This window comes from Gopherus flavomarginatus, chromosome 8, assembly GCF_025201925.1.
Source record: "Gopherus flavomarginatus isolate rGopFla2 chromosome 8, rGopFla2.mat.asm, whole genome shotgun sequence".
Lineage (NCBI taxonomy): Eukaryota > Metazoa > Chordata > Testudines > Testudinidae > Gopherus > Gopherus flavomarginatus.
Genome location: NC_066624.1, coordinates 19393744 through 19417624, shown reverse-complemented (window position 1 = coordinate 19417624; position 23881 = coordinate 19393744). Strand labels below are relative to the sequence as shown.

General features: G+C 42.7%; 1 protein-coding gene across 1 annotated transcript in view; it reads right to left on the bottom strand.

Annotated features, from left to right (window-relative positions):
* Nucleotides 1-268: 268 nt before the first annotated feature.
* The window catches only part of ALG13 (ALG13 UDP-N-acetylglucosaminyltransferase subunit), a 64045-nt gene continuing 40432 nt past the window's right edge, over nucleotides 269-23881 (bottom strand). The window contains exons 21-31 of the mRNA XM_050965223.1: nucleotides 23409-23544; nucleotides 21978-22013; nucleotides 21798-21852; nucleotides 20855-20927; nucleotides 18966-19137; nucleotides 17374-17384; nucleotides 16068-16137; nucleotides 14112-14240; nucleotides 3150-3190; nucleotides 1847-2024; nucleotides 269-604 (exon numbers count right to left, since the gene is read on the bottom strand). Of these exons, the coding sequence (XP_050821180.1) occupies nucleotides 330-604; nucleotides 1847-2024; nucleotides 3150-3190; nucleotides 14112-14240; nucleotides 16068-16137; nucleotides 17374-17384; nucleotides 18966-19137; nucleotides 20855-20927; nucleotides 21798-21852; nucleotides 21978-22013; nucleotides 23409-23544 (1176 nt within the window). The 3' untranslated portion in view covers nucleotides 269-329. The remainder of the gene's footprint in view (nucleotides 605-1846; nucleotides 2025-3149; nucleotides 3191-14111; nucleotides 14241-16067; nucleotides 16138-17373; nucleotides 17385-18965; nucleotides 19138-20854; nucleotides 20928-21797; nucleotides 21853-21977; nucleotides 22014-23408; nucleotides 23545-23881) is intronic.

Genomic DNA, 23881 nt, shown 5'->3' with positions numbered 1-23881 from the left:
TCCTCCATACATTGTACTTATTGATGAAGGTAAGTGATAATTTATATATACTGACATGAAAGACAAATTGCATTGTTGTATATTATGTACGGTTGAATATAAGCTTCGGGTTCTTTGCTATACAATAGTTTTACTTTCCAATATACTCTACTAAAACAATACTCAAGTTTTAAACAGAGTTTTACCATTTATATAAACCAAAAAAGAAACATGTAAATGAAACGCACAAAACAGCTTACCAGCCACTACAAAATCCACTACTGAAACAATACTAACAGAGAAAACAAGAAAACACTTTAGTGCAAGAAATGAGTTTACATCACTCGGCCTTACATACTTTGAGGTACATAATGTGATACAGGATTAGGTGAGGTAACATAGCTGACTTGATGCAACTGTCCAGGATTTACAGTATTATGAAGTCGAGAAGAGTTACCATACGATGGATTTGCAGGATGCCAAGGGCTAACATAATGATAGGCAGGTACTAAAGAGATGCAAGAGTCAAACCCAGGTAATGGTGGCGGTCCATAGGGATCTGTCACTACTGGATAATATACTGTTCCATGGGATGGAGGTGGAGGCTCTACATTTTGGAAAGTACCTGAAAAACACATAGGTGACATATATTTTAACATTCTAGCCATTTTTATGCAGTTCTTCATTACAACTGAAACAATTTTATGACACTGACACAGAACTTATCTAGACAAACAACAAGTTATGCCCATACGATGTGTACACTGAGAAGGAGACCATCTCAGCTCTTGAATAAGGCTGGAAGGCAATCTGCTCATTCGCAGATGTGTCCCATGTCTGTTTACGTATTCATTGCCTATTGATCGTATTTCTTTTTGTTGAGGCTCAGAGGAAGGGCAGCTCCTGTTTTGAACTTCTCGGAGGGGGGGGGCGCAGCAGGACAGTAGGGGATTTAAAAAACAAAATGAAAGAATGCCTCTCTTTGTAACCTCTGACTAGATACCATGGTGATGGATATGGGATAAAGAAAACTTAATAGAATAGGTTATAATTGCAGCAAAACTGCAAGCCTGTGTAATGGTCATCGGTCAATTAATAGTTTTGGCAAGCTCTATGACAAAGATATGCCAGTTTCTACTATTTTTACTCAATTAGCACAATATCAGAGACGTTTCATGAGGCCAGACATCTGACCTTTAACATCTTCTATTCATTTGCTGTGGGTCAGCAAAAAAAGAAAGGAGTAATCATGCACAACTTTTTAAACACTCAACCTCCCGCACAGCTTTGGAAAAAAAAGTCCTTTCTAGAAAAGCAGCTCATAGAGCCAAAATTATTATTTTTGTTTCCTGATAGTGTTACCAAGCCCTGAGTATCAGCAATTCTAAATCATAAACTTAAGTAACATATTAGAAACAGCAGACACTTATCCCTAAGATAATCTATAAAGGAGCAGGGTTCACATAGTCAATTTTGATTTTTCCCCCCCAGCATCTATTCCTGGCTATAGATAATGAACAAGACAATATCTCCTGTCACCCACTTAGACAGATCAGACACTGTCCTCATTTTACATCAGAACTCTATTTTAACCCTCCCTACACACACACACACACAAGATTTCATCAATTCCAGTAGCCATTTATGCAATTCTTCATTTGTTTCATCTAATGATTAATGTAAACAGGCCCATTACACTACTCCAGTGAGCTACAATTTAGTCACACTGGTCTGTAATTTCAGTTGACGAAGCAGGGAAAAAGGATCATATCAATCAATTATGTTGTGTCAATTGGTAAATCAACAATAAGGTGCCCATTTCTACTTAATGGCTCACACTCTCAAAAGGTCAGCCTAAAATACTAACCATTTGCTGTTTCCAGGGGAACTTGCCGGACATCATTCCTCCCGTCAGTGTACAGCTGAGGTACTGACTGATCCACCATGGGGGCAGGCTCAGTATATGCTGAGTAAGCTTCTACAGGTGATGGCGGTGGTACCTGTTGCATGTATACCATGGAATGCCAATAGCTCTGATGGTAATACTTAGGAAATTCAAAGTAAGGAGAGAAGTTTTATGGTCTGTGTGCACTTTCCTCCCCCCAACCTCAGTAGCACTTAATGTACACAGATTATATTTTGCAGACTGCCAGAAAGTCACCAAAACAACCCTCCCCCCAACCAGCACTTTTCTCAACTGTATTATATTCTCCCGAAGAATTAAAAATGTTCCCTTTACACATTTGAACATACAGGAAGAGAAAGCATTTTGAGGAATTTCTATTGCAGAAGAGGCTTGCATGGGTCTTAGTCCGCAACATATCAGTATTATCTATTCCATCAGAATGAGAGGGCAGATGCAATTCTAGTTCTGGAGTTACCGCCTGCTGAGCTCTAGAATCTCATACCACCTTTTTTGGTGTGCCACATACTAATAAATACAGAAAAGGTATTGCCAGTAATTTAGTCTCTATCTATTAGTAATTTCTATAATGTCTTATTGCATTCAGTAAAGTCCTTATCCTGACAGGTGGCAAGAACCCTCTACCATCACAGGGTGGGGGGTAAGGGCATAGAGTCAGTAGGAACCCTGAGCACTGGGGCCCCATACCTGGAGAGTAATGCTCAAGTTTCACCCCCGATTATTAATAACTCTAAAGTCAACTAGATCACATGTCTGTCTGAGCATCAGCTGGGAGTGAGGCATTACCATGCACTTAATTGTTGTAGCAGAGATCAAAATCTGGCACCTGGATTCTGTTCCTGCTGACTTCCTCCATTGTTTTGAGCAAGACACATGGGGCTCAGAAGAATTTTTCCACTGATTTCAACAGGCACTTGATCAGGCTCTTAACCTTAAAACTTCTCTATGTTTTACCTACCCTTTCCATATAAATGGATGGGTAAAGTATTGTTCTTCCCATCTTCACAAAGCCACCAATATGAAACTCACTACATGTAAATTGTGAAGCTCATAAAGAGCATCTACAACTCAAACTTCCTGCACTGTAAGTTTAGTCTCTTCCATGAACACATGCAGGTACTATAGCCAAGAGCGCAGGAAGCAAATTCAGAACACTTAAAAGCCCTTTTCAGATACATCATTGCATGTGTCAAGACAGGTGATATTGTACAAGCAGTTTACCATACCATATCTGACAAGCACTTACCTGCAATCCCAAATTAAAATAATACTGCAATACCTTTGTATCTGAAATTAGAAAATATACTATAATTGAGATTGTGGACAAAACCCACCCAGAAACAGTCATCTGTTTGTGGTCTTGTTTAAACTACGTAAATGAATAAAAAAGTTGTTCAATTGGACAGCATTACTTTTTCTGATGGTATTTTTAGAATACAGAATTCAGAATCTGACTCAGTTACTTTCAAAGGTGATATTCTTGAAGTTAGCACATGTGCTAAACTGCTTAGATTGTTTACACAATAAAAACTGGATTAAATATTCACAATACATTAACAAGTAACATTAATAAGCCAAAACTAAAATTAATGTATTGCTATAAATTGTTTGCTCAATGATGTTCTTCACAGAATGCCTATAATCCATCAACTCTCATTACAAACCTTAAAACAAATGATACAGTGAAGGATAAATTACTATGGCCTAGCCTTCCAGAAGTGACTGGCTATTTTGGGCACTCAATAGGGCCTGATTTTCAGAGGTTCAGTTTTGAAACACTTTCTGAAAATCAAAGCCTTTTGAAGTTTGTTAAATTGGACAATCAAAAATTAAGGCCTGAAACAGTCGTTTTTGAAAATGTGGACCTAAAACTTATGCTGGAAGCAACTTCCTAAAGCTTTGTAATTTAAATTAACAATTCATGCTTTTCCATATTAACCAATTTGTTTCTTTGGGCAAGGGGGGTAATTGTAATAGAATCCCACTTATTTGACCCTCCATTACCTGGCTCTTAGGGTATGTCTACACTTACCGTGGACTGATGGTGTGGTGATTGATCCACGGGGGGGAGTGGGGTGGGATTTAGCGGTTTAGTGAAGACCTGCTAAACTGACTGTGGATCACTCTCCCGTCCACTCCGGTACTCCACCGGAACGAGAAGCATAAGGTAAGTCAATGGGAGAAACTCATCGACCCAGCTCGGTGTAGACACCGCAGTAAGTTGACTTAAGCTTTGTCAACTCCATTCATGTAGCTGGAGTTGCATAACTTAGGTTGATTTAACCCCATATAGCGTAGACCTGCCATCAGTGTTAACAGGACAACCAGCACACACAGGTCCAGAAGGGAGCAATGTCTGCTGTGGCCAATGGATGGCGATACAGCTTTGTACTTTCCCATTCTCTGGCTTATCTGGATTTTTGATTATCCAATCTGGCCCTGGTCCCAATTAGATTGGATAAGCAGGGTTCTGCTGTAGGCTACTTTATTTCTGTAAAACAGTATCTTAGACACAAGAGTCTTATGAAATGTCAGCAGAGGTGAGTGTGTTGACCTGACCTGAAGAGAAGCTCTGCGTAAACTTGAAATCTTCTCTCACCAACAGAAGTTGGTCCAATAAAAATACGTTACCTCACCCACCTTGTCTTTCTAGGAGCAGAAGTGAAAGTTCCTTATTATGCATACAAAATATGAATGCGTAACCATGCATACCGAGATAGAAAAAAAATAGTATTCCACTTACTCATTTATAAGATTATTTTATGATAACTGTGTAAACTTTTACAATATCCAGAGGAAAATCTGTTAAAAACCATGGATAAATCATAATGACCAAAGCTGAAATCCAGAATTTATCATATATCTGATCACAGTAAAAAGGTATGGAAAGATGTAACCACTCTCTGATATTATTAGCAGATACTAAATTACAGATTGGTTAGGTTTGTTGCCAACAGTTATTTACTGATAAGTTTTTACCACCACAGATGGATTTAAAATAGAAAGTGACCTTATACGGGGAAAATTGCTTCACAAAACGTGGCACAATGTAATGCAAACAACTAAAAGGTCCCTAAAATACTACATTCCCAAACTGATTTGACTGATAAGCATCTTCTCCAAGGGCCTGTGCTCCCTCCATTTTCACTATGAAAAGACAACTGCATAATGCTAGTCTGGAAGCATGCAGAGGAGGAAGGAGTTCATTGCAAGCTGCCTTATCAGAAACCAGCAGCAATTCATCTGCAGCCACACTACACATACAAAAATGCATACGTTATGGCATGTATGACTAGGCCCCCAACAACATTATCTCTACCCATTATTAATTCCTGCTCTGCAGTTGTTACTCTGAAACACCAAGATTTGCAGGGCTACCAAGATATATGTGCTGTTAAGGGAAGCGGGGACCTGCAAGGAGCATGGTGGGGCAGCATTCCACACAGTACCAAGATTTGTGGAGTTGGAATTAGGATTCCCCCACGTCTTCTAGCTCTAGGCAATAAAAAAAAAAAAAAAAAAAAAAAAAAAGCATGCCACCTACCTCTCTACACAGACACTGACACTCCTACCCTGGAAGGAAAGAATGCATCCAGTTTTCTGTACCCTTCCAACTTCCATTTTCCAATTTATTTGCTTCATTCCCGGGGAGGCAATAATATAGTCCTGGGCAATTATATGGTACGCTAAGGAGTAATCCCAAAAGTGAGGATGACCTTTAAAACTGTTCAAAAATCCAATTATTCTTTGTGAACTCAGAAACATACCTCTTCTTCCCAAAATGTGAAATGGTCTAGAATATTCAAATTTGCAATTCTGGCAGGAATACACAGTTTTTAATTCTACAGTGCAGTTTTGGAAATGGGTAGGAGCCACAGTAAAACATGAGATTCTTGGCTGGTCTCACTGACTATATTTCACAGAGTTAGAGAAGGAAATGGGTAACTTTAGTTCCAGATTAGCAGCCTGCATTAAAGTTAAGTGAAAATTCCTTCTAGTCTCTCAGCCCTCTACAGCAATATGGCAAAGAAAAAAGCAGTAGCATTTATCTGAAACGGACAGATGCTTTGTGTGAACAGGAGAGTATTACCAGCTCAGATCTGCAGTGTTCCTCCCTGCATGCCAACTTGCATAGCACTTGGTTTATTGTGATTTGCAGCAGTCAGGAGGCTATTTCTCTGTGCTTCATACACAATCCAGGAAAACAGGCAAAGAGGAAAGGGAGGCAAAGCTCCACATGGACTCACTAAAAACATGTGTGAATATCTTGATTACCTTACTGATTATTTTAAGAAAATGTCAACCACTGTTTGTTCCCAATCTCAAAAAGTGAACTGAAAAAAGTTTACACCTCCCACATTTTCAGAAATTAGTGGAAATCTGTTTGGGCAGGACCATGGGGCTAAAAATCTCCACTTAATTTTGTACTTTGGGATTTCATTTTATTGATATTTAGTTTTTTTAAAAGAAAGAATTAAAACAACCATCTTTCTTTCCATTCTATCGTCAATTCCACCAACCCCACTATGGTCACCCCTTATTATTGGACATTTCAAAACAGACCATAATCTATCCAGTTATCTGTTCTATGTATGCATGAATTCTTCCCCATCCTTGCAGGCAATGAGTTTATGCCCTGAGGGCGATCCTAGTGACACTGCTTTGGCTGTGACAATGTTAACCATAACGCTACTGAAGAATTAAAGTATGCTGAAAGAGCAACATATTACTCAACATAATAATAAGCAACATAATGCTCTCTCTATGGTATCTAGCAGACTCATTTACATTTAGGGTAAATTAAAAATCTGCTTTTCAATTATTATGCAAATGTATGCAAGATAAGCATCAATCCTAAGCACTGAATGGAGCAGCCATTACATAGTGAAGATAATAGAACACAAGACACTAGAAGAATGAAATGACAGGCTAACACTGAAGCTAGTGATGTCCCTGGAACACTGGAATAGCAGCAAATGCAGAAGGGAGCCTATTTTTGTTTACTGTGCTTTAAGTTTATAGAAACCAGAATAATCATTGAAATATAGCCACAGTGTGACACCCGCCAAACAGAGCAGCAGTGAGGCTAGTGAGCTTCATATATAAATACAAGACAGTAATAGTCACCAAGAATTTAGTGTCACCTTTCAAGACCTCAAGAAAGAGTTTTCTGGATAAGAATTTTACTAGTACAGTCTGAGAGGCTCTGATCTGTCTGGAATGCTAATGCAGGGAGGGAGAAACGGTCTCAAACACAGGACTCACAAAATAACCAGATCTTGACAACTTCAATAAATATAACGGTGCATGCAGAAAGAGGGTGTGCATGCAAGCATCCTAAATTAACTCTGGGGGTAGGGGAACCCAGAACAGATTCTGAACGTTCAGAAAGAGATGTGCATGTATGAAACGGCCATTAAAGAATACATGCGCATGGCTTGGGCCACTGACTCTTGCAGTGACTACCAAACCACACCAAGAGGAACATTTGTCACATGCACATCTGTTCAGTCAAGCTTTAAACAAAAATAAATAGAGCAAAACCAGATTTTTTCTGTTTTGTCCTTTAATAGTGCTAGATGGAATTCCGTGGATGAGACTGAATAAGCTGTAAAGGGAAGTGAGGAGTTTGTTCATTTCAGCAACTGTGGGGTTGGCAGAGTAAAGGTGTGTGTGTTAGCAGGATGTATTGGGGCACTGCTGAAAGAGGGAAGAGTTAAGGTTACAAGAGCCACCTTAACTGCACCTTTCCTGGTTTTCCGACTTTTGAGTTTTGCTCAATTTAGTGTTCTGCAAATGGATGACATGCCAACCAATATTAACTCTTCATTAACATCGTTTTTTGCCACTGAATTTCCTAGGGTGTGTTTTTTTTTTTTTTTTTTGAGAACAAGATGTTACAGACAAGAGTTAATCGTCATTTAGGTAGTGTCTGTATCAGGCCCTACAACTTGCATACCAAGCCAAAGCAGCCTGTAGTCAGCAAGCCCCACTTCAAGGGGGTACTCTTCACTCTCCTGCATCCTCGTGACCCTGGAACCATCTAGAATTTGTAAGTTGGCAATCTTGGCACTACATGCATTTCTTTTCCCTCAGCAATTAAAGTACTAAGGCCGTCAGTTCCAAACTTCCACATGACATGTCTTTGGAAACACCACATTCATCTGCCTCAAAAATAAATTAGCCACCTCTCCATATACCCCAGGGCTAGTAAAATACAGATGTTCTCAAAACCAAAGAGCTGCCTCTCACCCATGCATATTGCAGCTGTAAGCCCTTTCCCTCGTCCCATTCTCCACCCCGACCACACAAAATCCTGTCTCTAGCTCTATTGTTCCCAACAACAAGAACTTTGGTTAGACTAGAAGCTATTTTGCTGTGTTCACAGTAAACCTCTTCAAAATAAAAACACGCTGTAATATAACAGACAACCTGTAGCAAGCAACATGAGTTATTAAACCTTTATTGCACAGGTGTAGAAAGGTTCTGACTAGAAACATCAGTGACAGGGTGCTCAGCAAGGGCAGTGGTATCTGCATATTCCCTCAAACTTCCCAGGAAACCATAAAGTGGCTGCTTAGAAACCCCTTACCGTTGGTGCATATGCACTATAATCCTTCCAGGCTGCACGTTTATGTAGGTGAAGTGAACATGTTCCTAAATGCTGTTCACAGTTTGGGCCTTCCAAAGACTCAGTGGCTGCCATACACTATCCTGGGTAAAAACTAATGGGCTGAGACCATTCTGACCCACATCACATCAACAGTTTGATCTAAGTCTACACACAAAAAAAACACCCTGAAAAACCACAACCCACCTAGAAACTTTCACAATTCACAGGAAGAATTCACCGTCAAATTTCCACCCCACTCCCCAAAATCCTTTGATTATATTCCCCTTAAACTCAAGTTGCCACCCACAACTCAAACTGTAGCAACCTCCGGTCACTCAGGGTATGGCTACACTTACAGTTGTACAGCGCTGGGAGTTGCAGCTGTCTTCGTACAACTGTGTAGGGAAAGCGCTGCAGTGTGGCCACACTGACAGCTACCAGCGCTGCAGTGTGATCACATTTGCAGCGCTGTTGGGAGTGGTGCATTGTGGGCAGCTATCCCAGCGTTCAAGTGGCTGCAATGTGCTTTTCAAAAGAGGTGGGTTAGGGGGAATGTGGGGGGGGAAGAGAGAGAGAGAGAGAGAGAGAGAGAGAGAGAGAGAGAGAGAGGGGATTTTTGGATCTGTCAGCTCCCTGCCTTGCAAGTTCTAAGGACTGGAACACACACATCACCAACCTGCAATCAATTTAAAAGTTTTGAGCCCTTCCTCCACCCCTCTCTTATTCACTAAATGCAAATTATGCACTCCTAAATAGCCTTCAGACCACATAAGCAGCTGCTCAACACGGACTTCCCCCTCCCCCTCTGCCGTGTAACTTCTCTCTTCAAGCAAACAGCTGTGAACCTTCCAAAGCAATTCCCCTGCCTGCCTCTGCTCGCTCGTTAGAGCGAACAGGAGCTGTGTTTGTTTTTTAGATAAGCAGCTCGGGGGAGCTTGGAGTTCAGCCATTCTTCTGGTTTGTTGTGAGCAGGCATTCTGGGATACCTCCTAATACCCTGGAGGCCAATAACAGCACTTTTGGTGGCCACACTTGATGACCAGCGCTGCATCACCAGTGCTGCAATCGTTACACCCCAAGCAGACCAGGTGTACAGCCAAGGCTGCAGCCAGGGAATTGCAGCGCTGGATGTGCCTTGCAGGTGTGAACAGTTACTAAGTTGCAGCACCGTAAACCCACCACCAGCGCTCCAACTCTCCAGTGTAGCCAAGCCCTCAGTTCAGAACTCTGTCTTTGGTGGGTGCTTGTAATCAACTCACCCTTCAATTAACTAAGGAAAAGTTAAACAGATATCAGGTCTGATTCAGTCAGATCACTCAATGCAAGGCAGCAGAAGAAATACGTTCTTTGGGAACGCCTGGGTTCAATGACCCCAAATTTGAATCAGGAATGCTACTGCCATAGAGGCACACCAAATTTCAAGGCAATCCGATTAGCTCAAATTTTAAGGTACTTACAAGAGTCAAGCTTTAGAGCATATAAAATGATGGTGAGAATGGAAACCCTCTAGCCATTTTTCTCTATGGGTTCATGCATAGTGTAAATTTAAAAAGAAAAAAATAGATGTTTTATTAAATACTGCTCTCAATTTGGGTTATCCAAAGATTTAGTGGGTGCCATGCACAGTACTGAGTAAAATTTGAAAGATTGAAACCATTTTCACTTACGTCGTATCAATAGTTTGATCTCCAGCCCTGTGCAAATAAATAATCAAAACACACCCCACGTATAACCTGTTTTAAAACAACTATTTTGGGAAGACGTCTCTCTGGAACCCCTGGCTCCAATGGCTTCAAATTTGGGTCCCCTACGCTGCCCTGCACCCTCCAGGGGCATACCAAATTCAAGTGACTCCAACTAAGCATGTCCACTTTGGAGGACTTAGAAAGCTTGACCTATAAACAGAAGCTGTGACACAAGCTTAAATATAAAAGGCACTGCTGCACCGATATAATATTTGTGACATCCCCTGCTCACAGGTCTATGGATGCCTAAATGAAAGCTTCATAACCATTATAAACTAAGGCAACATGCCCACTTACCACAATACTTAATATTAATACTACATAGGACTCATTGCTAGTCTTCCCCCTAAAATCCATACTAGACACTATTAAAAAAAAAAAAAAAAGAGAGGTCGGAGCCTTTTCCCAAAAGGAAGTCAAAGAATTCTGTGGAGTGGTTTAACTGGGAGGTAAATACAGAACTGCTGGCCCTCTATGGAAAAGGTCTTCAGCTCATGTCTGCTCCAGATTCTCTTCTGCACACTTAACACTTGATTCTAGAAGGTGCTGAAAACCCTTAACCCTCAATTCCTTTTTTCTTCAATGGGAGTTAAAGGACACAACAAGCATGGGCTGGATTCTGCAATGTACTGCAAAAGGACAAAGCAAACGAAAAGTTGAAATTCAAGACTGTAAGATGTGAAAACAGGACCTCAGAGGGCACCTGTCCAAGAGGCAGCCACTCCAGACTGTAGAACATGAACATTGCAAAATGTGGCAGCATGACTGCTCAACACTTGGCAAACTGCTGCAAAGGACAGCTCAGAAAAAAAAAAGTATATTATATGGTCAAGTGGCCTGAAGGTCCCAGTGCACTAGAATGGGGCCTGAATGCAAGAACCAGGAGAACATTATATTAACACCTCTTTCAAGATGAAAGAGCCACTCCTGACAATTGCCTAAAGCAGACTCCTTCCCCTAGGTCTATTTCACTGTCAAAAGCAGCTGCCAGATTGGGAAAACCACCTAAAAAATTAAGTTGCTTCCCTAGACAGCAATATGTTGAGATAAGTAATACGAAGGCCACGTTTCCTGCCAGTTCACCTTCAGCTCTCAGTTTTCACAGAGGGAGGTCTCTCTAGTAGAGACCAAAGTGGCAGAATTTCTGATGTAAAGTACTCAAAATTCAAGGACAGCTGGAAGAAGCTGCAGACACAAGAAGCTGTGTGACCTGAACAACATTAGATTGTTCAATACAATGCAAAGATAGATCTGGGTGCAGCACCATGGCTTTCCCTACCAAAACCTCAATGGAAGCAGAGATAGAATTGGACACTGTTGAACTTGTTCAGTGGTATAAGCCTATACTATTGTCCTTGCCTGTATCAGAGGAATGTTACCAAGGTAGCCATAGATGTAACATATCCCAGGCTCCCAGTGTATTTATTAAAAATCTAGCAGAAAAAATGGAGGACACCAACCCATGAGCAGAAATTTTCTATTAGAATAAAAAAAACCAAAACACACACACCCCCAAAGCTGCTAGCTAACTCACACTATTGCTCTTTAGAGAACACCCTGGCTCACCACTAGCCTAGCTTCATTACTGCCAAAAATAGCCTCCCCTCCGTGCTCACTGCCAGTCAGAGAAGGCAGAAATAGCTGTAGCTATTGAACATGCTGCAGTACCAGCATACTTAGAGCTGTAGCCATAATTCAAGTCACACTCTTCTCCCATGTGCCTGCATTTTACACAGAGCTCTAGCTTGCTCCAGCCTATGTTCTTTATACCAGCTGGTCTGTATCAAAAAGATAGGCAGTTTGATTGACAGATTTTTCTTCTCTAGTCCCTTCCTCTGAAGGCTTAACCTCTGTGCAGCCCAAATCAAGACAAGGCAGGACGTTATGGAAGGATCATGTAAAAGAGTAAGAGAAGAGGGAGGAGTTTAAATAAACTGCCCAGCCTATATACTCCGATGGTCAAAGAATTCTTTGACAAAACACATTGTGTCTCAGCTCATCATCATCAGCTTCATTAGCCTCCAAATGTAGCTCCACATGGTATACTGTATATAGCACAGATGGACATCCAGAGGATTTCCATGTATGCTGAACAACTTGCCATTGCTCTCACACCTTGGGTAATAGGACTGTGAGGCATTTTGCCAATGCCAGAGATTGAGGGCAGGCCATTCATTGGATTAGCAAGCAAAGCTCTCTTGAATTATGTATCTCTGACTTTGTTTTGAGAGGCATAGAGATATTTATTAGGTACTAACTCCAAACATAAAGAGTATTTTGTATGTCATTTACCAAACTGCTCAGTATAATGTGATCTCACATAGTTAATGGAAATTCAAGACAGATTTACATCAGTCTGCTGTGCCATTACCACTTAAGAGATGAAGCCAGAAAATGCAGACCACTGCCTAAAACTTGAAGGCTGATGCCAAACTTTATGTTCTCTTCATGTTTACTACCGGTAGAGAGTTTCAAATATTAAAAAAAGACATCAGTATAATCAGGGACAGGGACAGGAACATGAACATACTGCATACTGGGAAGCATATACTCCAGTTGATAAAGCCATAGGTTGAAATCTGGGCTCCACTAAAGACAATGGCAAAAGTCACACTGATGAGGCCAGAATTTCCCCTATATTGTTCTTTAATTGTTCCTGCCATAATTTTGACAGCAATTTATTCTTCACTGGCTTCTTATGTGGAACAAGAACAAAAATCACAACAGAAAGAGACTCTCTCAGCTGAAACAACTCTGGGCTTCCCATTATTTCTCCACAAGTTAATTACTTTGCTGAATCTTCCATAACACACTCCTGAGACCTCTTCACAAGCTTCTTTCCAAATTGTGAAATTAAGCATATCCCAACCCCATAAACAACCTTAATATTCCCATCTCCTCTGCATCATTTGTACTGAGCTGTGTTCTCCTCACTACAGGTATTCTCTGTTAAGCTTGTTGTAGGACAGCGGTCACCAACTGGTCGATCCTGGAAACTCTCCCAGTTGATCGTGATCTCTGGTAGCACTGCCACTAAGGCAGGCTCCCTGCCTACCCCAGCTGCATGCCCCTGCAGCCCTGGGTGGGGGTGGGGGGGAGTGAGAGGACAGGAGTGTCCACACACTGCTCTTCCCTGCAAGGACTGCCCCCACAGCTCCCATTGACCAGGAATGAGGAACTGTGGCCAATGGGAGCTGTGGTGGTGGTGCCTACATAGAGAAGCAGTGCGCGGAGCCACGTGCCCCCCACCCCTCAGGGTTCACTGGGGCACACTGGCCCCTTCCAAGAGCAGCGTGGGTCTGGGGCAGGCAGGAAGCATGCCTTACTTAGCTCACTGCGCTGGTGACCAGGCACTGCCTGAGGAAAGTACTGCCTGGCGGGAGCCCATATCCCAACCCCCAGCCCCGTACTGGAACCAGCACCCTGACCGCCATCCCGGCCCTGAGCCCCCGCCCAGAGCCAGCACCCCAAACCCCCTCCTGCACCCCAACCCCATGCCCCAGGCCCACTCTAGAGCTCCCTCCCACACTCCAACCCCCTCAGCCCCAGCCCAAAACCCGCACCTCCTCCCAAACCCCAATCTCCTGCCCCAGCCCAGTGAAAGTGAGTTAGGATGGGAGAGAGAGCGAGCAACTGGAGAGTGGTGGGGGAGAAGGAGAATGGAGTGAGCGGGTCAGGGCTCAGGACGGGGTGGGGTAGATCCTGGATTGCACTTAAATTTAAAAAAAAAAAAAAAGTGATCTTGTGCATAAAAAGAGACTGTATATCCTACAGCAGTGGTTTCCAAATCAGGAGAGCGCCAGCTGATGCAAGGAAAAGAGCACAGTGTTAGAGAATGCATCCCTCTTACCTCGAGGTAGATCACTGCCGCTGGGATCGCAGGAGTAAGGCGGAGGAATGCTGCCACTATCTCCCACCTCGCTGACAGGGGGAGGTGGAGGGGGAGCTGCATGATATGGGTATGGCACTGATGGAATCACTATTATGTAAAAAAATAAAATAAAATAAATTCACAGTCTCAAGTCAGATTTTCAACAGTTTTAAAACAAGTGAGCTACTAGCCAGTGCATTTTGTACGAACTGCCATCATGCCCTAAATGTATAGTTATCAGCTTTTGTTCTAAGGATTTAGCATTCCTTCTGGACAAATTAAAAACGTCTTTGGGATTTTTTAAAATCTCCCTTTTGTCTTATGGTTTGCGTAGTTAAATTCACTTTGGTTTGAAATGCAGGGCCACCTGGGGGTGAGGGGGGGCAGGGAGCAAGTGGGGCAATTTGCCCCAGGCCCTGCAGGGGCCCTCATGAGAGTTTCTCAGGGACCCTGGAGCAGTTTCTTCCGCTCTGGGTCTTCGGTAGCGGGCGGTCCTTCCGCTCCGGGGTGGAAGGACCCCCCACCGCCAAATTACCACTGAAGCGGGACCCACCGAAGTGCCGGGTCTTTGGCAGCAATTCGGTGGCTGGGGGCCCCACCGCGGGTCTTCAGGGCACTTCGGCAGCGGGTCCCGGAGTGGAAGGACCCCCCGCCACCAAATTACCGTGGAAGCAGAGCCCCCACCCCCAAAGACCCTAGGTCCCCTGAATCCTCTGGGCAGCCCTGTTGAAATGTATTACCTACTCTTATTACAGTCAAGACAAGAGACATGACTAACTCAAACAACTTAATAAAAAAAAAATTTCTGCAGTTTATTTTGTGCATTTGAAGGCTTCCTAATGGAAGTTAGGTGCCTAAATACCTTTAAGGATGTGAGCCTTTGTGTATAGTCAGCGTCACTTCTTCCCCTGCACAGTCAGTTACTGTAGTTAGTTAGTTTCCCCACAGCCACAAAGGATGGAATAAGCAATCGTTTTTTAAAGAGTTAGGGAAGCGTGACTATGAAACTCACAAAAAATGACTACAAGGTTCAGGGTAGGGGTAGTAGTTGAAACTACTGTATATGCTTTTTTAAACTGACTAGATTCCAAGTGGCCCATGCCCCTTGAAACAAAAAGTATATTTGTTTGCATACGTTTATTTGTAACACCACCAAGTGGCTAACCCACACAATGCAATGTTAATCATAACTGCAAGCATGCAGTGATCACATAAAGTAAACCATAATGTAAAAAACACCACACACAAAACAAAAAAGAGTATGAATTGCGACGGTTAGTATGGGAGAGGGGAAAAGGAATGAGAATAGAGCAAAAGTTAGAATCCATGGAAGGTGAATGAAATTAGAGAATACAGAAATTTGAGAGCATGGAAAAACTCTCATATGAAGAGACTGAAAAGAGATTCTCCTTGTTTATCACAGAAAGTAGGTGACAGAGTGGATACAATTAATGCACTCTATATAAAATAATGATCTAAAGAATGTAGCTAAGGAACTTCTGTTGTCCTTGTCTCATAAATTAAGGGGGAGGGGAGGGACAAAAGGTAAAGGTGACACATTTAAAACGGACAAAAACGAAATAGGTCGTCACACAATGTATAGTCAGGCTGTGGAACTCACTGCCAGAGAAAGTCACTGAGGCAAAGAAGTAGCCAGGTTCAAAAAGGGATTAGACATTTAAATGGATATCAAAATATCCAGAATGATGATAATAAAAGCTTTGGATGGGATATTGTTACATTGGAAGTTGCTGATGGCTGCTATCAAGCATTTGCTTGATCTACAAGGCAATCAGAGACCACGTTAATGCTGATGGGTATGCCAGCCAGCCTTCATTCAGGCTAAATGGAAAAAGCAATTAAGCTCCTTTATGGAGTTAGGTAGCTGGAGACAATGGAAGCCACCTCGAGGTACTAGCCCAATGAGTAGCTAACTCATGTAGGCTGAGGGATTTCCCCAGGGATTGATTCCAAATATAGTGACCGAGAAATTAACTGGTTGCAGCTATGTGTACGAGGCAGAAAAATGAGAAGTGAGCAGGAATCCAGAGATGCAGTTGTGGGGAGCAGAGACAGAGCTGCTTGGCTGGCAAGGTAGGTTTGGAAATTGTGAGCATGCAAAGTGTCAGCTTTGTTCCTACTGTATTCAGGGAAACAGGACATTGTGTACATGCTTTGTAAATAGAGATTGCAACGAAGAAATAACTGACTCATGTCACCAATTTCAACTCCTTACAGCAGTAACCCAGCAAGGCCTTGCATATTGGCTAAACACTTGTGCTAAGAGGCAACAATATTAAACTTCGTGCTTCAGGGCTGAAGCCAATCTCTAATAGAGACAAGGATGGGACCTGATGCTGGGGGCAAATTAACCTACATCTGGAACCAGCTACTGTCCAGGACAGGATACCAGACTAGATGGGTGCAGTTCCTATGCAAGTTAGGGAACCATCTATATTTTTTTCTGCTGAAGGGGGACTCCAAGAAGATGTAAAACCTTGCTTATCAGTGTTCCCTCCAAAACGTGATCCATATGAGGAAAGTCAGCAGTGAGGGTAATAAAGATTCATAGCGAAGTGAACCACATTCTATGGAAATACCTCAAAGAACTCAATGTGTACTCTGGGTGGCGAGAGGGGAGAAGTCAGGCCTGGTCTACACTACACATTTAAACCGATTTTAGCAGCGTTAAACCAATTTAACCCTGCACCCGTCCACACTACGAGGCCTTTACATCTATATAAAGGGCTCTTTAAACCGATTTCTGTACTCCTTCCCGACGAGAGGAGTAGCGCTAAAATCGGTATTACCATATCGGATTAGGGTTAGTGTGGCCGCAAATCAACGGTATTGGCCTCCGGGCGGTATCCCACAGTGCACCACTGTGACCGCTCTGGACAGTAATCTGAACTTGGATGCAGTGGCCAGGTAAACAGGAAAAGCCCGGCGAAATTTTGATTTTCATTTCCTGTTTGCCCAGCGTGGCGCTCTGATCAGCACGGGTGGCAATGCAGTCCCAAATCCAAAAAGAGCTCCAGCATGGACCGTACGGGAGATACTGGATCTGATAGCTGTATGGGGAAACAAATCTGTTCTATCAGAGCTCCGTTACAGAAGACGAAATGCCAAAGCGTTTGGGGAAAAAAAAAAAAAATCTACAGGCTACATAGTGCTGCATGACAAGCTAACGGGAAGCCAGAGACTCAAATGGATGCTCATGGAGGGAGGGACGGAGGGAGGGGGTACTGAGGACTCCAGCTATCCCAAAGTCCCCAGCAGTCTCCGAAAAGTATTTGCATTCTTGGCTGAACTCCCAATGCCTGTAGGTTCAAACATTGTCTGGCATGGTTCAGGGAATAGCTCGTCAATTTACTCCCCCGCCCCACGTGAAAGAAAAGGGAAAGAAATCGTTTCTTGACTTCTTTCAATGTCACCCTATGTCTACTGAATGCTGCTGGTAGACGCGATGCTGCAGCAGTGACCGTCTGCCGCTCCTCTCCCCTCCCTGGCGGCAGACGGTACAATATGACTGCTATCCGTCATCACCATCAGCCCGTGAGTGCTCCTGGCTTGCCTCAGGTGAGGTCGGCCAGGGGTGCCTGGGTAAAAATAGGAATGATTCCTGGTCATTCCCAGTAGATGGGACAGAACGGCTGGTAACCGTCCTCATCATAGCAACTGGGGGCTGAGCTCCATCAGACCCCTCCCTTTCCTGTGTAAAGAAAAGATTCTGTACTGCCTGGACTATCATAGCAGCGGGATGCTGGGCTCCTCTCCTCCGCACGGCTTAATGTCCTGCCTGGACTGTCATAGCACCGGAAGGCTGCCTCCCCCTCATTTTATCTCACTAACAAGTCACTGTTTCTTCTCCCTGCATTCTTTATAACTTCATGACACAAATGAGGGGGACACTGCCACGGTAGCCAAGGAAGGTTGGGGGAAGAGGGAAGCAACGGGTGGAGTTGTTGCAGGGGCACCCCTCGTGAATGGCATGTAGTTCATCATTTCTGTGGGATCTGACATGGAGCAGCTGTGCTCTCTGATACACTGCTTCTCTAGTACATTTGCCCCATATTCTAGGCAGGACTGACTATTTTTAGAAACCGTAAAGGAGGGATTGACTCGGGGAGTCATTCCCAGTTTTGCCTTTGCGCCCCCGGCCGATCTCAGCCGGGGCACCCATGATAGCAGCAGACAGTACAGAAGGACAGATAACCGTCATCTCATTGCCAATTTACACAGGCAGCAGACGGTACAGAACGACTGGTAACTGTCTCTCCTATCATGCAAAAGCAAATTAATGCTGCTGTGTAGCGCTGGAGTATTGCCTCAGTCCACGGCATCAAGTACACATACGGTGACTGTTAAAAAAAAAAAAAAAAAGCTGAACGGGGCTCCATGGTTGCCATGCTATGGTGTCTGCCAGGGCAATCCAGGGAAAAAGGGCGCGAAATGATTGTCTGCCGTTGCTTTCCCGGAGAAAGGAATGACTGACGACATTTACCCAGAACCACCCGCGACAATGAGTTTTGCCCCATCAGCCACTGGGCTCTCAACCCAGAATTCTAAGGGGCGGGGGAGACTGGGGTAACTATGGGATAGCTACGGAATAGCTACCCACAGTGCAACGCTCCAGAAATCAACGCTAGCCTCGGACCATGGACACACACCGCCGAATTAATGTGCTTAGTGTGGCTGCGTGCACTCGACTTCATACAATCTGTTTTATAGAACTGGTTTATGTAAAATCGGAATAATCCCATAGTGTAGACATACCCTGAGAAAGAACAGAAGTAGAACTTGAAATTTATGGTTTTGTATCCAACACTCTACCTGGCCTTCCAGCATAAGAAGGGGATACCAAGATGGGCTGCACTGCAGTCTGTGGGGGAATGGATGTGGTAACATTGGCTTGAGTGGCTGCTGCCGTGCTGGAGGAAAAGACTGTTGCTGGAGCATTACTAACACAAGAGGAGGTTGAGATCACTGCAGAATTCACCATCACCTGCAAAAGAGCCAGGAGAGTTTTCAATACACTGTCAACTTTGATTTAAAAAGACCCCAGGCATGTCTTTGAAATACTACAGTAACACCTCACTTAACGTTGTAGTTACATTCCTGAAAAATGTAACTCAAAGCAAAACGATGTTAAGCAAATCCAATTTCCCCATAAGAATTAATGTAAATGAGGTTAGGTTAGGTTCCAGGGAAATTTTTCTCACCAGATATATATAGATATGTCTGGTGAGAAAAATTTCCCTGGAACCTAACCTCCTCATTTTTGTTAATTCTTTACACACACACAGAGTATATGTTTTAAACAAAATTTAATACTGGTACACCATGATGATGATTTTGAAGCTTGGTTGAGATGGAGGAGTCAGAGGATGGGATACTTCCCTTACTGCTAAATGATGAACTAGCAATTGGCTGAGCCCTCAAGGGTTAACTCACTCACTCTGCAAGGCAGCAGGAATGGAGGGAGATATGCACATTTCCCTTAAGTACACTGCCTTGTTAATGAGATCATCTTACTGAGAGGCAGCTGCTGCAAGTTCCCTCTATCCTGAGCCCTGCTCTATGGAAGACAGGGTGTGCGGGGGGGGGGGGGGCACTCTGACATTAGGCCCTCCTCTTCCTTCCCTCCCCACCCCACCCCAGCAAGCAGGAGTCTCCAGGAGCAGCTCCAAGGCAGAGGGCAGGAGCAGCACACGACAGAGGGGGACAGCTGAACTGCAGGCAGCTGCTGCACAGGGAACTTAGCAGAGCAGGGAGCTGATAGGGGGCTGCTGGTCACTCTGGTTCCAAGCCCCCACCAGCTAGCTACAAGAGGCTGCTCTTCCTGCAAGCAGTAGACAAAGCAGGCAGCTGCCAAACAATGTTAGAAGGGAGCATTGCACAAATTTAAACAAGCATGTTCCCTAATTGATCAGCAACGTAACAACGAAACTGGGACAACTTTAAGTGAGGAGTTACTTGTATCTGGGTCTGGTAGTTTCATATATGTTTAGGGTGAGATACTCAGGGTAGCATAAAGGAGTCAGGCCAAAAATACTACAGAGAATATGGAAAAATGAACGTCTGCTATCAAGAACCCCTCCTCCCCTCGTTTTTTTATTTAAATTATATAAATATTTATATTGTGCTAGGATTCTACATGGCATTTTACATCATAAAATGCTAAACAAAAAAACTCCATATCCATGAGAGGGCTTACAATATTAAATGAACAAGTGTAATATATCCACTACACAGGGATGCTATACTGAGAGTTCACATATATTTTGAAGGAATTCATGAAACAATTGAGCAATTACCAATATCACTTCACTTCTAGTGTTTAAATCAAGTACAAAGCTACAGTGCTGTGAGATTTTTTTAAAAGTATTCCAGCAACAGACAGAGAGAGAGAGAGAGAGAGAGAGAGAGAGAGAGAGTGTGTGTGTGTGTGTGTGTGTGTGTGTGAGAGAGAGTGAGTGAGAGAGATGTCTAAGTTTCATGCAGTTAAGTCCACATCCTGCTTCCTCGCTGACTTAAGTAGGACTATCAAAGTCAACGGGACTACTTACATCATAAAGCAAGTAAGATTTATCCCCACCCTGTAAACACAGGTAGGCAGACCACCTCTTTATAGCAGAAGAAGAGTTCATTTTTGTTTTCCTTCATTCATTTTTCAACTTTTCATTGTCACATGTGATTTAATGGTCCATGATTGAGATTACCTTCTGGGAATAGTTGTATGAAGCAACTCCATCTTGAGGCGAGACAGAGCCTGTCCCTCCATCCTGAAGAGATTTCAAAGCAAAACCGTGTGTTTAAAATAGAGAGAAGCCACAAAGCTACAAGATTTGTGGGGAAAAGGAGCTGGGGGGGGGTGTGCGCCAGAAACCCAAGTCTTCTAGTTTTATTCTTTAATTTTCTAAACTATACTCAAAGATCCTGCAGTTTGCTTTAGAATAAAAAATAAATAAAAACACAACAACCCTAAATTAACTGGAGTTAGGCCAGTTCACAATTAGTAGTCTTCTATAACTGCACTTGATTACCTGATCTGTGGACCAGCAAGCTGCAGGGACATGAGGTAGAGAAGAGAAAACACCTTGTTTCATTAAACAGTAGCCTCTCCAAGCCCATTAACAAACTGATTGATGTCAAAGGCAAGGTCTGGTCCAGTCCTGTCTCTGAAGGCTAGCATACACTGGAGTGGGACTGAAGAGTAGTATACAAAAACAGAACTAGCAGGGGGAAGAATCAGGGCTTTACAAAAAACAGATTTTCTACCTCCCTTCTCCTCACAAAAAAGTGTGAGGACAGACATGGAGCAGAACTCTACAAATAAAATTCAAACTGTAAAAGCCACCACCAGGATGTGCAAATACTTGATTAAATCAGTGCACAGTGTTTAAGACCAACCTTACAATGATACTGTAATGAGGTCTCATTTCAATACGATCCCTTTCAGAGACAAGCATTCACTATCTAGCTGAAGGGGGAGGGGGAAGGAAGGGGGAGTTGGAGAAATGTGAAATATAAATGGAACTATTATTCCTTCCTCCTAAAAACCACCCCTGAGCATCTACACTAAGCTTGCTTCCAGGGTCAATTTCTTTGAAGGATGTTACGCGTTTCTAGGAAGCCTAATCCAAACAGTGACTAAAGCTTACCAAGTTTGCTGTAGTCTCTGCTGAACTAAATACTGTTGGAGTTTCACAGTCTGGATCTGGAGGGCATGGGCAAAATTAATTGAAACAGGAGCATTAAATCTAATCCTTCAAAAACTTGAGATCATAAACTGTTGTTTTACATTCACTGTGCGTAATATGGGAGAGTCCGATTCTTACTGACCTGAAGGGGTGTACATATATTCTTCATTGAATTCCCCTAGAAAAGAGGAAATGGATAACTTTTTTTTCTGAAATGAAGCTAACACTGAAAAGAGCAGAATTACATTTCAGACACCAGCAAAGGTGAATTGAGCCATCTTAAGAAAAAGGATATTAGAATGGGATACACTAACACTGCACCGTTTCCTTTTTTTCCTACAAACATCTACCATTGCGTGGTCAGCTTTCACAGCTCAAGTGACATAAACGAAGTAGTCCAAAGTCAAACACCATCATCTATAGTCCCCAAGGACCCGAATTTGAATCTAGATGTGCAGAACGAAGTGTAGCTAGATGTATCTAAGAATTTGGCCCTTGTTTACATTCATTTGAAAAAATACTGCTAAGTTTATAGCTTGACACACCGTTGTGTAACAGGAGTTAAGGTTAAGATAGTTAAGTAAAGAACACATGGAGAAAAAAGCCACAAGTGTTACAAGTCTGTACAGGACTGTTCCCCCCACTGCCCTCCAGAAGGAGTTACATTCCCATAATGATTTTAAATGCAAAATCCTTTAAACAATAGTTATCTGTAACACTATATTCCTATCATCCTCTAGTCACTACTTATAAAATGTTTTATGTATAAATAGGAGATCTACAATTAAGTATCTGAAAAATCCACCGTTTACTCCTTATACACTGTAATTAATAGGCAATGCATTTAAGAGAGGATTAAGGGACAGGAAAATGAGAAACCAACTATACTGGTACACTCTCTAATACTAATCATTTTTAATCAAGAGATATTAAACTGGGTGCCCTTCCTGGCTTCCATGATAGATGAAAAAAGGAGCTATTGACACTTTTAGAAAGATTAAGGTGTCTTGGACATGCTCCTTTTTGTCAGTAAGGTAAATGCTAATACCCAAGGCTACTGTTAAAAGTATACTAATGACATACAAATTAAATCAAAGTATAACTAGATGTACTACTTTGTGAGGAATGTCAGAAGAAAATAAAAATACTAGTTTATTCCATTTCACCAAAGGCCACAGTGACTTTCATCAAATGGAATCTATGTTGTATGTTTCAAGCAATGAGTTGTCTTGCTACAAACCTGCAGAGTCACATCAGTACTAGTCTGGCAAACTATTAATCCATTTCATTTAACACTTTTGCCATGCAATAAAAAACAGAAGCATGAACATGTGCAACACCTCAAAGTACTTGAAACAGATGTTTGCCCTAAAGCTGGGCTTCCCAAGAGAAAAATTGAAGGCATCTGCATACTCGGTGAACATCACTGTAAGGCAATATGGATCAGCAGCAGAGCTAAAGGAATCTGCTTTCGCAGGTTGCACAAACAAACAAACATTGAACGGGAATACACAAAAATGGAGACTCTGGATTAATCAGAACACAAGTGTGTGTTTGATTATTTAGAACTTACCATTGTCACTTGGTTCATCGACTTCCTCCTCTGAGGAATTCAGAGTCTGTTTGCTGGGTGGAATGGGGCTTGGGCCTCTTCTAGCTACCCAGAATCCTGCAGGGGCTGGGACTATTGGGGCAGGGCTACCCTGACTCTAGGAAACAAGATAAAATGTGTTATTAGAACAAAGTGAACTCGCCATAGGGCAGGCTCTCTCATCATCCTGAAACCAGATCTGGCAAAACAATTTTGCTGTAAACACTACTTATTACGCATACAATGACCTCATTGGTACCTTGTGCTCCCTCTGTGTTGTATCCACCAGGTGTGTCTCTCATAATATACGTACACCAACTTCTCCCTCTGTGCTTATATAATGCCTAGTATAAATGGCCTTGATCTCTAATTGGGGTCTCCAGGCTGGATCATTATACAAGTTGTTTCACTCTCACCTCAGAGCTATATTAGATTAACATAAACTCTGCTATTCC